We start from the raw sequence: 17,962 nt of genomic DNA, 5'->3' as shown, positions 1-17,962 counted from the left end.
CCATCCATACATCCAAACCTACGTCCTTCCTTGTGGAAGAGATATGTAGATGACACTTTCGTCATTTGGCCACATGGCCTGCGAGCATTGAACCAATTTCTCAAACATCAATTCCATACACCCATCCATCAAATTCACCATGGAAGTGGAGGATGGTAAGATACCATTCCTGGATGTTTTGTTTGACAAGAGACAAGGAATCATCTGTGCATTAACCACAATACTTGTGGTCAAAATGCAAACAAATAACACACTAATAATACATGCATTGTCCTTGAAACTGATTGGTCCACACCAGAGACGACTTTCTTTTGAGCATCGTCTCAATTGGTGCTAGACCAGAGGACGCCAAAAGGTGTACAGCTCAAAGACAATGCACTATCAAAGTAATGAGGGCTCGGGGTAAGCATCTACATCATTAGTTTTGTTGGCAGAAAAAAAAAGGGGAAAACCCTATTATTACATTGGAAGGATGTTATTAACCAGGTATAACCTGAACTGTTTATGGTTGTTTCCATCATATCTGCCGGGTACTAGTCTATTTTACACGCTTTTATATAACTCACTCTGTCTGTTGTTGTTGTCGTATCCTCAAATCTTGTAACTCAATTTTAACCCACTTCCCAATGTGCTATTGACTGCAAACTTGGTATACTTATGTCATTCTGATGACAATACTATATTCTATCATTAAAAAAATTAATTACCATCTTTTTTATATGTTATGTTTCGGCTTGGGTCTAATTGTCCACGCTCAACTAACGTTGGCTGTAAATCACCACGGTCCCTTACGTTATGGCAAGCTTCGGGGCCACTTCCTAGAGTCGTGGAGTTTTGTCATTATGAGTACGGTACATTTCATTAAAGCGTGTTTTTTAAAAGTATTTTTTTATGTTACTTATTTCCGAGTAAATTTCCCCCCGCATCCCCAGCTTTCCCAGCCTCCCACTTCCAGCCCAGCCCACTCCCCCCCCAGCCTCACGTCCTCTCTCCCCCTGCGCTCACGCAGCGCCCCCTCCCCCTACTCCCCCTCCCCCCTCTCCCCTTTGCTCCTCCCCCCCCCTTTCTTACCTATATAACCTCTTGCCACGGCAGCTCTCTCGCCCACTTCAGCAATGTTTTTCTTGCTGTGGTTGTCAAACCTGATGAAGATTGCACGTGTTGCAATCGAAACGTCGTGATTTGTTTTATTTTATTTCTAACTACGTGACTTTACCAAAGAGTATAGTACATGAAATAGTACGCGTTTTCAATGCGCTGTTCATATTGTAACAAGCGTTTATACCAATGTTACTCTACAGAGTAGTGGGTCGTCGCTCCTCTTATCCGCATTGATACGAGCGGTATGTGGGGACTATGGCTTTACCGCAAAAAAAACAACCTATCTGCACAGATGTATATGGTCAAGAGGAGTATTATCAAACAGGAAGAATTAACGGTTCAACGCATCTCATCTGTTAAATATCTGCAGGTAATAGGATTGTAATCAATTGATCCTGGCTGCAGACATTGGTAGGTCACACATAATAATGAAGAGAAGAGAGCAGTTTCAATGTATTACGCATACCGTTATGAAAATGTAGGACTTGGAATCACGCGCCACGCGTTTTGTTGCTAGGCAAGCGAGCAGAGTACAGTGGGAGCATCTGAGGACACGGTTGTTGTTGTCGTAGCATTAAGGGGGGAGTCGTTAAGAGACACGACAGGTGATAGGGGTGACTGAGGACGCAGGCCGGTGATTGGTCAGGAGGGTGAGTGGTTAATGACCGACGCCGGCTTGGCGGCAATAACATGGTCACGTGAGGCTGGGAGCCTGGGGGCGAGTGGCAAAGCAGGGGATGGAGTAATTGATTGGGATTAATTGGTGCAGGGATATAGGGCACAGCGTAAAGGAGAGACGGGAGTCTTGGTTAGGATTGGAGCTGGAGCGGTTGGTGCCCGGGAGAGAGACGGAGCAGCAGTAAGCAGGGATAGGTACGATAAGGATAGAGAGAACGCAGTATACGGTAGCAGTGGATAGAGAGAACGCAGTGTACGGTAGCAGTGGATATAGAGAACGGAGTGTACGGTAGTAGTGGATAGAGAGGATACAGTGTACGGTAGAAACGGGGAGACATGGAGTGTTGTTAATGGCGAGTTGTGCATCGGAGAGAAACGGAGAGACACGGAGCGATGATTAGGAGGTGTGAACTCTACGCGTGAATAAACGAGACAAGAAAGACAACGAGAGTACGAGTCCTACACAAATAAAGGACTTAAGTCGTGTAGGCAGTTTGAGCAGCTTGGTTATGACTTATGATCCTGCCCATACTCGAGAATGGAGTGCATTCGCTTGTTTCGCTTTTCTGCGCAATCGTCCTTGCTGCTGCGCTTAAACGACATGACAACAGTGATCGCATGCGAGGGCTACGCGAACCCACTCATCCCATCAGGAGCAGCAGAGGCGATTTAAAGTCTCCCCTTCATTCAGTCTCATCGGTCCAGTGTGCAACTGTGGTCATCCAGAACAGGATCATACAATGCCCCGATCCACAAATACGAGGAAGGTAGACATCGCAGCCGATACACTTCGTTACTCCTAACGCGAATATCTCGGCTTCATAAACACCTTGAGTGTGAAATTGTAGTCGATGCTGTGCATCTACACGAGCAGCCCATACGTGCAGCGCCACATTAAATACGCACTACAATGACAATAGTTTAAAGTGATTTGAAGCATGTTTTATTTTTGGGGGGGGGGGGGGGGGCAGAGCTTTGTGACGTCACATTTGAGGGGGGGGGTCTGACTTTTTGTGACGCCGTGTGACGGAGGGGGGGGTCAAAAATCGTCCAAAATCGCGTGACGTCATTTATGGACGGCCCCTAACGCCGGCTCGCCAGTTTGCGTGATGACGTTACCGCGAACACATCATCGCGTCGCTCACGTCGCGACGTTCCGCACCTCCCGATGAGCAACGGTCGCTCGGCGTCGGGCGACGAAAGAAGTCCAATACCAACAACCGTCATTCGCCACTAAGTGACGGTGACGTCACCACGGCGTCTGTGCCAGGCTAGGTGCACTATGAGGCCACGTGAAGTGTCAAATGCTCGCTGGGGACAGACCCAGCAGGTGCCATGGGTTGGCTGACTGGGATGACCACTGGTAGACGCACCACAAGCCGTGCCCCCTACTGTGCCAACCACGGCAGAAACACCAAAATAAGTCCGTGCTAGAAAGAAGTCCCAACCGTACTGCAACATACGTGACGTCTTTTTTCGGTAAAGTCACGTAGGTCAAAAAATTATAATGAATTAATCTTCATACAGTAAATTTAGCTGACGGTCCCACCTGAAGACGGGGACTTGTGTTGCCTCAGAAACGTCGTGATTTAATTTACCGAAAGAACCAAAGAATAATTCCTGCAGTCACGAAAGCTCCAAATTAAGTTTAATTTAGTCACTTTTCATTTATTATAATTTTTTTACCTACGTGACTTTACCGAAAAAACCTAAGAATATGAACCCTTGCAGTCACGAAAGCTTCAAATCTAGAATACATGACGTCCTTACGTAAAACACGCGTGACGTCACGCGGCGCCGTGACGTCATCGCCGCCACGTGAGACACGCGTGACGTCACCGCCGCCGCTACGTGACGTCAACGACGCGTGCCCCGGAAGCGTCCGCAGCTGTTGACAATCGGGCGGCGGTCTTGATTAGTTTTGACTAAAATCAACGATCGTGTTCATCCCGATTATCAATAACAACGTTTGACTATTACCACGGTGGAATACCCTTAGCGTTCGCTCTCTCTCTATATAGCTGCCGAAGAAACCATGGGGCTGTTTGGCAAGAGTTCGGATAAACCTCCCAGGGAGATGGTGAGGCCGTGTGGCGAGTCCCGCGGTTTACAAGCGTCGATGCACACTGGAGGTGTTTTTATTTTGGAGTGGTTAGGGGTTATATTGCGGATATATAAACGTGTAATTTACCCCTCTGTTTAGGATCGAAACAAGAGGATTTCTCCACAACTCTGGCTGTCGCCTGATGCTGTGGTTTTTTTCTTATTACCCGCGTATCGTCACTAAAGTTGTAAATGCCGTAGTGGGTTTACGCTCCAACACAACCGAATGTGAGCGTGACAAACCTTACTAATAGGCTGTGGCGGGTTTAACGACGCATTTGTATTTACGCGATCTAACCCAAACAAACTTACGGATAATATTGGTCGCGAACGTCTACGTGTTATACAAGTGTTGACGTTAACTGGCCGCGTTTATTGAGTGTTTTTGGAGTTAATTCACTTCGGACCGCTGACCAAATGTTTATTGGAGCTACACGCTTAGGCGTAATGTGTTTGGGGGGAGGATACTTTACATTTTCTCTTCGGCTGTGAATTATAGCAATCGCGTGACGCCATCAGCAGCCATAAACTGTCCGCTGCTGGATGAAGGCTTCAACCAAGCGGTCTTGCAAATATTTATATCCGTCACTCCAAGTAGCATCTTAGCCGCACGCATCGGGTACTCGAGGGGAGGATGTTTTCCATATCTGGCCTCTCACGCTGACATAAGCCACTGGGGTGTGTGTTTGTTTATGTGTCTGGGTGTTTGTGTGTGTGGGTGTTGTGTGTGTGGGTGTTTGTGTGTGTGGGTGTTTGTGTGTCTGGGTGTTTATGTGTCTGGGTGTTTGTGTGTGTGGGTGTTGTGTGTGTGGGTGTTTGTGTGTGTGGGTGTATGTGTGTCTGGGTGTTTGTGTGTGTGGGTGTTTGTGTGTGTGGGTGTTTGTGTGTGTGGGTGTATGTGTGTCTGGGTGTTTGTGTGTGTGGGTGTTTGTGTGTCTGGGTGTTTATGTGTCTGGGTGTTTGTGTGTGTGGGTGTTTGTGTGTGTGGGTGTTTGTGTGTGTGGGTGTATGTGTGTCTGGGTGTTTGTGTGTGTGGGTGTTTGTGTGTCTGGGTGTTTATGTGTCTGGGTGTTTATGTTGTGGGGAGCGGTAGTGTATCGGTTAGCGCGCTGCGCTACGAAGCTAGCGACCCGGGTTCGATTCCCGCTCACGGCCAACACCGGTGACGATTATCTGAACCGGTCTCGGGCCTCCCCTAGGTCGACTCGGCCTCAATTGAGTACCTGGTGCAGTGTGTAAACATCGTCACTAGGGAGACAAAGGCGGTCGGGCGTGGTGTTGGCCACCCACCACCCCCTCGTGTGCCGTTCCGGCCTTCATAGGTATTCGCTAACAGCACTTTGTTTATGAACACGTTTTTCCCGTCCCATGCTGTAGCCTATTTTCGGTGGAGTGACGGTGGATCTCTTCGGCTTTGTACGTGAATTTTTTTTTTATCCTGATGAGTTAGAGTGCGTTCTGAACATGTCCCAAACAGTATGTAGGTTCTATACTGCGTGTTCAGGTTGTAAGTGCTTCATCGCAAACAGCACTTGCCCCAACAATCTGTTAAGGGCCATACGGGGGATCTTTATTCATGTTGTAGCGCGTGTTGCTTATAGTATAATATTTGACATTTTGCTTCATGTGCTGGGGAGATTTTTTTCAGGAACTGGAGAATCCCGTGGAGAAAAATGTCGGACATCTTAGTGAACGACACCCCAATACAACCCGAAAAACACATTGGGAGAGCTTCACAGCACAGTCGCGGAAGCCTACGCAGTAGCATCTGTGTGTGGGCTTTATGGGCGATCTCTGCATTTGCATCTGTTAGCCGGTAAATGTCTGCACAAGTTGAACGCCCGATCAATGTTTGTGTGCCGGACAGGTGAACGAGTGGTCCACGCAACTCCGCAAAGAGATGCGAGGCATCGACAGGCAGATACGCAGTGAGATTCCCGCACGCACAGACTCGCACACATTGCTAGAGATAAAAAAAAGTTATAAACATTTTTTTATTTGACCAGGTAAGGTCCACTGAGCTATGTAGCTCTCTTTCAGAAGCGACCTAGCCACAAACAATAGCTCAATGTAGTGGCTTGTCACGTGGAAATTTAAAGCAGCCAAATACACACGACCATGGGGAGAACATGCAAACTCTAAATATACAGCAAGCATCAGGGTCGGGATCAAACCCACGACATCCTATAAACCAGGCGAGGTAGTTAACATCTTGCCACAGTGGCGCCACGGTGACCAATACAGTCAACTTTCAATTCTGTGGATATACCATGCTTGCAAATAAATAAAATGTTTACATGAGCACGCTGGTTTAATTATTATCTGCTCCTCACTCATCGTGGGTTAGCGACTCACATGGGTGCCACAGTGGTGAGATGTTAACTACCTCTCCTGTATAAAGGAGGTTGTGGGTTTAAGCCCGACTCTGACGCCTGTATATTTGGAGTTTGCATGTTATCCCTGTGGTCACGTGGATTTTTCTCCCGGTCCGCTGGTTTTTCCCTCCACATTTAGAATGAACATGAGTTTAGAGTATTTCACTGCTAGAAATTTCCGGATGACAAGCCACTTCGTTGAGCTTTCATTTGTGCCAAGTCGCTTCTGAAAAAGAGCTACATAGCTCAGTGGGCCTTGCCTGGTAAAATAAAAAAAGAATGGTAATAGTAATTATCCGCTCCACACTCATCGTGGGTCAGCGACTCACATGCCCACGTGACCTAGAATAACTTAAGGAACCAGTAAACACGGTGGGACACGTTCTCTGTGCGCGTGCCCAGGCATCCAGCGCGAGGAAGATAAGGTGAAGCGCTCCCTGAAGGATGCCGCCAAGAAGAATGAGCGCGAGGTCTGCGTCATCCTGGCCAAGGAGCTGATCCGCTCGCGCCGCGCCATCTCCAAGCTGCACGCCTCCAAGGCTCAGATGAACAGCGTCATCATGACCATGAAGAACCAGCTGTGTGCGTGACTGAGTGTGTCTTTGTGCCTGTGGCTGTGTGTGTGCAGGGATCGGTGACAGTAGCGCTGTGTGACTGTGTTACTGTGTGTGTATGGAGTTGCCGATGACTGGTTCCAGTAGTGTAAAGATCGGCCTCTGTGGAGGAGGCTTATGAAGGATGCTCTTGGGCAGTTGGAGGCAGTTGCCCTCAAACAACCACGGAGGGTGAAGGAACGATGTTCACAACAACGACCGGAGTGCTGGTTGGCTAAAACACAGCAATTTGGCACAGTAGGAAGCACAGGTGGTCCATCTTCCAGTCATCTCAGTCAACCCATAACACCTGGGTCTGTCCCATGATTTTTTGCCTGCGAACCTTCGACGCATCACGTGGCCTGGCACAAGTGCCGTGGTGACGTCACCACCACTTATTGGCGAACATCGGAAAACAAAGGCACGCTAGGCGTGGACCTGGCCACCCTCCCCCTCGTCTGCCGTGACGGCCGTCATAGGTGCTTGCGAACAGCACTAGCCCTAACAGCCTGTAAAGGCTATACGTGTGTACTTTGTGGTGATGTGTGTGCTGTATGTGCACTGTGTGGTGCTATGTAAAAGTACAGATACAATGGGAGGCTGATCGATGCCCGGGTGCGGTCAAGGGATGGCTCCCTATTGCTCAACCACGTTATGTATGCCGATGATCTGGTAATTGCTGCTCACTCAGAGGAGGAGTTGGAGGCGCTGCTGCTGAACCCGGAGCTTGCCACCAAGAGGTGGGGCCTTACCATCAGCCCCACCAAACTAAGCACCTACCTGGGTATTTTGTACCATCGGACACTACACCCCCACAACTCCCAATTGGTAATAGGGCAGTTGTGGAGAGAATGGAGAGTTTCCCACACCTTGGCATTATGCTCATGACCGGCTCCGGTTTAACAGCAGAGGTCTCACTCCGAATCAGTCGAGCGGCATTATCTCTTCATCGGTTGCGTAACGCTGTGTGGAAGCTACCTAGTCTATCATTCCGCACGAAGCTTCGGGTCTTCTCGGCCACGGTCATTCCCTCCCTTCTCTACGCTCGCGAAACGTGGACCCGCCTAATGGAACATCTTCGCCGGTTAGAAACATTTAGGCTGGCCTGCCTACCATCCATCCTGGGTTTAACCAGGCTGGATTGTGTGAGGAGCTCACAAATCCTTGAAAGATGTGGACAAAGTCCCATCGGTGAGCTCCTCCGGCAGGCAAGGCTGCGTTGGCTGGGTCATGTAGCCCGCATGCGCAGCCACCGCATGCCTAAACAGCTTTTGTTCGGCCGGATCGAGGGGGCTAAACGGGCACGGCACGGGCTAGAGAAGAGATGGAGTGATGTGGTACAGGAGGACGTTGAGCTGTGTCGACTTGCCGATGACTGGTACCAGTGGTGTCAATATCGGCCTCTGTGGAGGAGGCTCGTGAAGGACGCTGCTGGGCAGTTGGAGGCAGTCGCCCTCCAACAACAACGGAGGGCGGAGGAGCGACGCTCACAACAATGAGCGGAGCGCCGGGTGGCTAAAGCACAGCAAGTTGGCACAGTAGGGGGCACAGATGGTGCGTCAGCCATTCGTCTCAGTCGACCTGTGGCATCTGGGTCTGCCCCGTGACCTGCCAGCGGGCATTTGACACTTCACGTGGCCTCAAGGTGCACATAGCCTGGCACAAGTGTCGTGGTGACGTCACCGCGAATGGCGGTTGTTGTTGTTGCTATTTAAAAGGCTATACAGGGGATATGTCTTGTAAGACTGTGTGGCTGTATTTGTGCAGCGCTCCAGAAGATGTCGGGAGCTCTGCAACGGAGCACCGAGGTGATGAAAGCCATGCAGAGCCTGGTTCGCGTTCCCGAGATCCAGGCAGCCATGCGAGAGCTCTCCAAGGAGATGATGAAGGTGGTGCCTCATTCACCATCAGCACTGTGGTGACCACGATTAGCATAATCATTGTGACCAATGGCTGTATCATTGCCATCACCAGCACTGTCATTATTACCATTGCCGTTGTCCTCATTTCAGCCTTGATGGATGTGAATGGGCTGATGTTCCTGCAGGCTGGTATTATTGAGGAGATGATGGACGACACGTTTGAGGGAATGGAGGACCAAGATGATCTGGAGGAGGAAGCCGATGCCGAGATTGACAAGATCCTTTACGAAGTGACGGCTGGTACGTACGTGTCTGTGTGTGCGTATTTGTGTGTACGTGCTGTGAGAAGGCCTGCTTACGATACATGGGGCTAACCAGACTGGATTGTGTCCATAGCTCACAGGTCTTTGAAAAATCTGGACATAATCCCATAAGTGAGCCCTTCCTGCAGGCGAGGAGGCTGCATTGACTGGGTCATGGAGCCCACAGGCCCAGCCACCGCATGCTCAAGGAACTTTTGTTTGGCCGGATAGAGGGAACTAAATGGACACGGTACGAGATAATGAATAAATGGGCTTACGTGATATAGGGGGATTAGGAGCTGGTTGGACTTGCCGATGACTGGTACTTGCAGTGTCAACGTCGACATCTGTAAAAGAGGCTAATGATGGATGCTACTGTGTACAACAATGGAGGGTGGCAGAGCTATGCTCGCAATCACAAGCGGATTACCAGGTGGCTAATATACAGAAAGCTCAGAATCTTTATTTAGACTGGAGGAATCCGATGAGCTATGAATGTCTTTTTCACGGGTGTGGTGTTGGTGTTGGTCACCCACCCTCCTGTGTGCCGTTGCTAGCCTTCATAGCTACTCGCTAACCGCTCTTGTCCCAGCAGTCTGTTAAAGGTTAAACGGGGGATTTTTGTTTTATGTACATACCTGTGTGTGTGTAGGAGCGGTAGTGCAGTGGTTAGCATGCTGTGCTACGAACTCGGTGACCAGAGTTCAATTCCCGCTCACGTCCAACGCCAGTGATGATTATATTATCTGAACAAGTCCTGGGCCTCCCCTATATCGACTCGGCCTCCTAAAATGAGTACCTAGTGTGATGTGTATATATCGCCACTATGCAGACAAAGGCGGCCAGGTGTGGTGCTGGCCACCTACCCCCTCTTCGCTGTGCCGGCCTTCGTAGGTACTCGCCAACAGTCTGATAAGGCCATTAGCATGGTTGGCTACGTCGAGTGCGAAAGAAGTTCAACATACATGCATACAAGGCTATACCGGGGAGATGTTTGTCTTTTTAGGAGCGCTGGGCAAGGCCCCTGGGAAGGTGATGGACGCGCTGCCCGAGAAGCCCGGGGCGAGCAGCGTGGCTACCGCGAGCGGCGAGGATGAGGAAGGCGTGGAGGGGATGCAGGCCCGGCTGCAAGCGCTGCGCAGCTAGAGCGCACCGCACCATCACCCCACAACACCACGCACGCATAGCAACACGCCACGCCACATGAACAGCAACCTGACACACGCATAACTACTTGCCATGCATGCTCATCACTCCATTCTGACTATCGTCATAATCACACCTCTGATTAGCACGGTTGGCTACGTACAATGCGAAAGAAGTTCAACAGACATACTTAAAATTTACATCTCACACGGACATCATCACCAACACACGCCATGCGCAAAAACAAAAACCACAACACAAATGCGTAACAGTAAACCGCACCACACATCATGCCTTACTAAATTATACACGGACATAACACCAATTGCCCCTTCTCCAAGGATAATCCTGTCAGAATAACGTTCATAATACGTACGCAACACGTGTGTATAAGACTTTGGCGGTCTGTGTAATATTTGCCTGTGGTATTTTCTTTATGGGTTAGGGAATTCAGGTCAAGTTTAGGCAGTTACGGCGTAAGGTTTAGTTTAGGGGCTACAAGTTCAGGACTAAGGGTTAAGTTTAGAATCAAGCTTTTTTTAGGTAAATTGAAAAGTGGATTTAATGTTAAAAGTTAGCTTATACTTCATGTAATGGTTAGGGTTAGGTAGTCTGGTATTGTATTTGAAGACTAAAAAGTTAGGCTTTTGTGAGCTTCTCAACATGCAGCCTTCACTTGTTAGGCGATTTTTGTTTAATCATTAACAGCTGCGAACTTGTCAGGCAGCCTCGAACACATAGTCTCGGTGTGTAACTATTAAGAGTTATTTGTTGTGTTTAAGTCTTATATTAAAACCTAGGTGGGTTGCTGTTATTGTACGCTTGTGTTTTGCGGTGAGTAAAGCTAAGATTGAAGGCATATACTTTTACTCTATTCCCCTCCACACAGTCCTACCTCTCCCCATTTCATCTCACTCAACCCCCTTCCACTCAGTCCTACTTCTCCCCTCTCATCTCTATTCCCCACCATGCACTTCCCTGCTCCAGCAACGAAGGAAGTGGGCTCTTTTTCCTCTGCTGTTCCTTTAGTCTGGAAACTCCCCTTACCCCATCCCTCTCTGCCATCAGGTCCCTGCCTCTATTTAAATTCACACTACAATTTCTGTCTCTGCCTGACTGCCTGTTTCTCAATAAACAAACATGCCCACTTTCTGTAGGTGTTGAGATGAGGTTGTATTTATACGCCATATAAATCCACAGAGTATTTTATTGTTTTTCGTGCAAAATGTTATAAACGTGTGGTTTAAGTTCGCAAATCAATCTGTGAAATCATCGGAACATTATAAACATCTCTATCGACAGAAAAAAACATGGTCGCCCAGATAAAATAATGACCAATTTTGGAAAGATGTCAGATAGCGGGAGTCAAACTCAGGATAATGTGGCTTGTCGCACTGCACTAACCACTTCAGGATATATACTGCACACCCTTATATACAATACACTTAAGACCAAATTCACAATGCGCCCGATTTTGTATCATTCTAAGCATGGTTGCGCTTGGATAGGTGATGGCCTGTAATGCAGCACTGTAGGAAAGGGGTTGGTGGATCGCATACACGTTGCCAGCAGAAGGTGGCACGGTAAACTCCCAGCTCCTATGTGGAATAGAGTGCCCGCCCTCGCGCGCGTGAGTTTTCTCTGGGTGCGCAGAGCTTGGGGGGGGGGGAGAGGAATTTGGTGCCGGCCCCCCACCTGGGTTTTCCTCGCTTTTGTCCGGTTCCTCCTCGCGTCTCCGTTGAGTCTTTCTCTGCGGGGCTACGTGTTGGTTCTGCAGAGGGCAGTGCACCAACACCGTTTGTACTGTTATGTGGCCCTGATTGTTGTGCCACGCATTCACTAACTTAGGTCAAATAACCCCCCACACAACTCACAATGCGCGGGTGAATCTCGTCCAGCAGCGGATTGGCCAAGGAAGGTACGCACGTGTCACGTGATATTTTATATATTGGAAGGCCGCTACGTTTGAAAAATGGCGGAATACAAAGTGTTTCGTTTTGCTCATCTCATGTGTTGGCGGGGCTAGAGCCAGTGGTGGATATTCCATTGGCTGGGGCCAGTCGGGTTCATAAAACGGCACAGATTAGCGTCTCGCAAAGTGGTACTTCATGTTATGTACGCTGAAGTGATTCGTTATGCGAGCCCCACGTGTTTAACTGTTTTACTATTTGAGTTCATGATTTCATGTCAACCAGTTGTGGGAAACAATAGAAAAGTAGATTCCTAGCGCAACCCACGCGCTGCCTGTAGGGGGCGGTACAGCAGATCGGTGATGGGTTCGTAGCTTCTCGGGTAATTTTGGGCGAATATGGCGATACTGATTTTAGTTCCGCGATAATCCTATCGTCCGTTATGCAACGACAGAACGTAGCATTGACATTTTCTTACATATTTTCTCTCCTGACAATCTGAAATGACAACACGATATTGAAGTTGGAAGTAAATAGCCATTCGGTTCAATTAAAGTTTTACTTTGTGGAACAAAATGAGAGTAATTGGCGGCATTGCAAATATATTCCTCGACGTCAGTTGAAGTTGCAGATACTTTTAGATTGTAACCTTGCAATGGTTAAAATACTTACGGCAGTCTTGACTACACTACAGTTGAATTACTTGTAAGCAATCTTATTTTGTAATGGGAAGGGACAGCAAAGCGCAAAATACAAGACAGTACAAAATGGGGAAATGAGATTTCCGATTTATGGGAAAGTAAAATGGCAATATATCATGACATATGACATAGTATAGTGATAATTAAAATCGTGGCAACCCGAGTTTTACAACAACACCTACCGTAAGCTAAAATGATACGCGATGGAATTGGTGCTCGCCAAAACGTCCCAATGCTGAAATAAATACCTGTAAATTACTCCATTGGCATCACACACCGCCGAAACATACCCCCCCCCCCCTACTCCCGCGAAACACTTGGCAGGACCCTCATGAGAAAGTCTTGAGGCTCCCACTTTGCCGGTTAAACAAGCTCAATGATAGTGATAATAATAGATACCTTCTAGAATAGCTTAGTGTGCAACGGTAGTGCATGAACGCATGATTATAGAGTTGCCAGTGGAAATGCAGTTCACGCAAACACATAAATGTTGCATCTTTAGCATTTCTGGAAAATCTATTATGACTTTCAAGTTTTTATGTTGCCATAAAATAAAAATGTCACGTTCGTGTTTCCGTTTAATGCGTTTCAATTGCGCACCGCGTTCGCCTCGTACGAACTCTTAAATGAAGCTTAAAGGATAAAACTACTGCAGGATCAAAGCAGATGATTTGGCTATGCCACTGCGTTGGCAGCGATGCATACGCACAATTGTATGTACTGTACGCATGGTTGAACTTCTTTCGCATCGTACGTTGCCAACTGCGGTAATCGGAGGTGCAGAATTAACGACAGCTGCACACTCGTCAAACTGCACTGGCAATAACAGCATTAAAACATTTCATCGGCGACATGCAGAAGGGCCGTTGCCCGAAACGTCAGTATCAAAAGCCACTGTCAAGTTACAGCGGAGTCTGCTGTTTGCGGGAGTGACGTCAGCGCAGCGCTTTAATGACGTTCCCGACCTTGACTCTTGAAACCGTTTTTCTGTTGTCATTAACAAAGCTTTAAAATTTCGATTTAAAGCTTTCGTGACTGCAGGGATTCATCTTCTTGGTTCTTTCGGTAAAGTCACGTAGAAGGGAAGTAATAAAATAATAAAAATAAAACATAATAAAACAATTCTCACTTGTTTTATTATGTTTTATTTTTATTATTTTATTACTTCCCTTCTACGTGACTTTACCGAAAAAACCAAGAAGAAGAAAAGCTTTAAAACTTGTGTTGAACAATTACCCAGGGTACAGTCTGGGTATTTTTATTTTGTCATCTGAAAATTAAGATACGTGTATATAGCATACCTGTCAACCCATACGGTTTACCCGTATCCTTGTACAGGGAAATTGAGTTTTCAGGTCCATAAGGCGTACAGCCGTTTCAATACGGGCAAAAAAATTATAGTGTTTCTCCCTTGTGATGGGAATTTGTAGGATGAACGTTGATATTTATAAGGGCACGGGGTAACCAATAATCTCTGAATTGGTCTGTAATAAGGTAGGCACTGATAATGGGTTGACAGGTATGATATAGGGTATATATGTTGGATGTATTTGCTTGATTCCAACTCGCGATCAGTATTTCCTGCAGAGCTCTCAATGCTGGATGAGGGCCTCCCCACGCCATCGCCGTACATCGCGTTTCAGTGTCGCTACCATCCACCTTGCAGTAAAATGATAATCTAATTTTATCCTGGAGAAATCCGATGAGCAATAAAGCTCTTGTTCACGTGTCCAATAGGGGCGGGTCAGAGAGTTACAACAACAAACAATACAACAAAACGATAGGAGCGCAAAGTATAGGAAAGGTAAGCTAACCGCAAAAAATAAATACACAAAATAGATAAAATATATCAGTTCAAATTGCGTACATGTAATGGGTTCGACACTATTAAACCAACACCAACGTGAACACTATACATAAGGTGGTGACCACCGTTCCTAATCTCACTGATACTCGGGGAACACTACACAGCGTGACCAAGGCAGGTGACGGCTGCCTTGTCACGAACGACAATCTGAGACTTGAGGACATCTCATGGCTTCATCCCGGAGTAGAACAGCCCAGCTCCCAGTTCACACCCCGCTTATTACCGCTCCGGCGTTGCCGGCTCCGCCCCAGGCCACGCCCCCCTTCTCCATTCTTCGGGAAGGTCCGGGCCCCCAACCACGTGACCCCCAAGCTTCCCCCTGGGGCCCCTGGCCCCCTTTTATCCAGTCACGTGTCCTGTTGGGTTCACGCGGAGTGCCACGGCCTGACACGACCCCCGTGATACCCGCCTACAGCCCCCATAGCGAGCCGACACGGTAGTGACGTCATATGTCCCGACACTCATACAGTAACGACATAGTAGTGACGTCATCTGTCACAACATAAGTACACCAATTCCCAATCTTGGGGAAGGCAGCAAAACAACAGCAAAATAGAGTCCCAGACCACACCAAGACAACAACACAGACCCTCAATAATGCACGCAAACTGACCTAATCGCTCCATCTCCACGGTGGTCATCCTCTCACATCATCAAGAGGCAATGGCGTGATCGGTAAAATGACGACTACCTTCTAAACCAGCGGTGGAAACTCCACATTCCCTATGGAAAGGGGATAGAGCATTCATCGGAATTTTACACCGCACCTCCGATTAGCACGGTTGGCTACGTACAGTGCGAAATAAGTTCAACAAACATACACATACCTGTCAACCCATTATACGCCTACATTATTACAGACCAAATCACACCTTATTACTCACCCTGTGCCAATGGCGGAGCCAGGATTTTCAGGTAGGGGGGGCAACCCCTCCAGCAATGAAAAACGATAGTTGTTAATAAGGACTTGTCCCTTGCTTTTTATTCGACGCATGTGCGGCGATGGCTCAGCCATCGATCAAGGGTCGAATTCGAACCGTGTGATTGGCATCGTGTGGGGGCTCCTCCTCCGCCCCTTCTCGCTGGGTTGCCGTCGATCGAGTGATCGGCCTCCCCGCACCAGCGTCCTATCTGAGGGACATGGCTAGTGGCTGGCTCCCCACCGCCTGGAGTTATCCCACACACTCCCCACGTACACCACCACTAATGCGGAGGTGGCTGCGTGCACGCGCGTGCCCGAGGAGCCACACTTTTGCTCGCCACGGCTCGCGCTAAAAATAGCCGTATGAATATGCACACGCCCCTCACCCCTCCTGTAGATCGGCTTTAATCCGCTGTGCAAACACGCACGCAGGCACAGGCACAGGCACGCGGGCAAAACGATGGCCGTATTGATGATAATATACGTGCGTACCACCGTTAATGCGATCATTGCTACTTAAACACACTGCGTAAAACACGCTGTGTAAACACGCACGCGAGCGTCAGCGATCGTTTATGATTGAATACACGCGCGCTTCAAATGCCCGGACGTACTCGCACCACACCTACGCTCTCCCCATACACACAGAAATCATGCGGCGTCAGTGCTCTGTGATAAAGTTTATTAATAGCGCGTCTATAGCTAGCCCTGGGCGGTCCAGAGTAAATACCAAACGAGCAGTACCTAGCCTACCCCTATTCAATCCCTGAGTGTACTCTCCCCCTACTTCTCACCTCGCAGACGTACTCACGGGGTCGTACGGACGTGGTGGGAGTCGGAGGGACGAGGGCACGAGAGGTCTCTGCCTGGGGTTGGATTGTAGCGGCACTCGTCAGCATCGCTCGGACGCTGCGAGCGGCTGGGAGTCGGACCGGGTAGCTCAACCGCTCGAGGAGAACTGCTCAACGTTTTTTCTCTTCCCCCTGCCATTGTCCCCTCGGTCAATCGGGCGCCTACCTTTCGATTTTAAACCGATGCCCCGCCCTTACCTGGAACGATATCCTCCGGTGCGCCTTCACCCATTGTTTACGTTGCGAGCGGCTGGGAGTCGGACCGGGTAGCTCAACCGCTCGAGGAGAACTGCTCAACGTTTTTTCTCTTCCCCCTGCCATTGTCCCCTCGGTCAATCAGGCGCCTACCTTTCGATTTTAAACCGATGCCCCGCCCTTACCTGGAACGATATCCTCCGGTGCGCCTTCACCCATTGTTTACGCACCCGCCCTCCCCACCCACGCCACACCCGGTTTGGTCGTGGTGGCCGTCCCGCGGATGTCCAGCTTCAGTCGGCTCAGGAATTTCCCCCCCACCTATTCTTATGCGCTGCTCCCTGAGCGTTTGCCCCCGAGGCCCTATTTCCCTGTGCTGTGAGTGTTCTCATTGCGGTTCGCTCGGTGAGCTTCGTCGTGTCCATACAATTTTAAGCTAATTCACTGGGTCCGCAATGCAATTCGGCCTGGGGGTGGGGGGGGGGTCGGCAAATCTCCTGGCACTGGGAAACCAGGGGACATCCCCACTAGGGGCCCCTTGGGTAAAAACCCATGGTACCAAGTGACCCCCCCACGAGACCCTACGTGGGTGCTTGTGTGTGCTTAGTGGGGGTGTGCTTGCGTTCTCGTGGAGGGGTGCGAGGTGATAGCAGCGCTATGTAATGTGAGCGTAAGTGGGGTTTCACTGCTCGGCTCTGGGCCAATCATACGGCCAGGGGTATTGGGGCGGGGCCCAGTATGGGGGCGTATGTGAAGGTCCGCCGTTCACCTCCGGTCCAATCGGATGCGAGGAGAGCAGGGGCGGAACCTAAGGGCGGAGCCAGCGGGGCGCTATGCGGAGGTCGGGATCTGGAAGGTTCGGTGAAGGGCGTGGTGAGAGGGTGGAGACAGGATCACGTGGTGAAGGGAATATAGGTGGGATCCGGAAGGGGCTCCAGGTCAGTTGGTGGAGTCACGGAGCAGGACCACGTTGGGTGGCCGAAGGGTACCCGCGCCATCAGCCACGTGGCTGGAGACGCTTCGAGCACACCGTCAGCCAACGGTGTGCGGGAGCGGGGAGCGGTGCGACGGACGGAAGGCGCGTGCGAGGAGCAGCCGGTCCGCTGTCGGGACCAGCGGAGTGCGAGCGTCAAACGAGAATAAAGAGAGAGAGACGGAGACCTAGCAGTGTGTCGGCGAACTCCTTTATTACACAATTTTAAGCTAATTCACTGGGGCCGCAATGCAATTCGGCCTGGGGGGGGGGGGGTCGGCCAAACTCCTGGAACTGGGAAACCATGGGACATTCCCACTCGGGGCCCCTCGGGTAAAAACCCATGGTACCAAGTGACCCCCTCACGAGATCCTACGTGGGTG

At 49.3% G+C, this 17,962-nt stretch overlaps 1 protein-coding gene across 1 annotated transcript; it reads left to right on the top strand.

Moving 5' to 3' along the window:
• Window positions 1–3,618: 3,618 nt before the first annotated feature.
• Window positions 3,619–11,312, top strand: CHMP3 (charged multivesicular body protein 3). Its single transcript, XM_061548709.1, has 6 exons — window positions 3,619–3,859; window positions 5,750–5,810; window positions 6,660–6,839; window positions 8,618–8,739; window positions 8,898–9,012; window positions 10,021–11,312. Exons 1-6 carry the CDS (start codon window positions 3,815–3,817, stop codon window positions 10,158–10,160), a joined length of 663 nt encoding a protein of 220 aa, XP_061404693.1. The 5' UTR covers window positions 3,619–3,814; the 3' UTR covers window positions 10,161–11,312.
• The last annotated feature ends 6,650 nt before the right edge of the window (window positions 11,313–17,962 follow it).

This window comes from Lethenteron reissneri, chromosome 2 (genome assembly GCF_015708825.2).
Source record: "Lethenteron reissneri isolate LAM-NWPU_2019-01 chromosome 2, ASM1570882v1, whole genome shotgun sequence".
NCBI lineage: Eukaryota > Metazoa > Chordata > Hyperoartia > Petromyzontiformes > Petromyzontidae > Lethenteron > Lethenteron reissneri.
The sequence above is the reverse complement of the archived record's forward strand: the minus strand, read 5'-3'. Positions and strand labels throughout refer to the sequence as shown.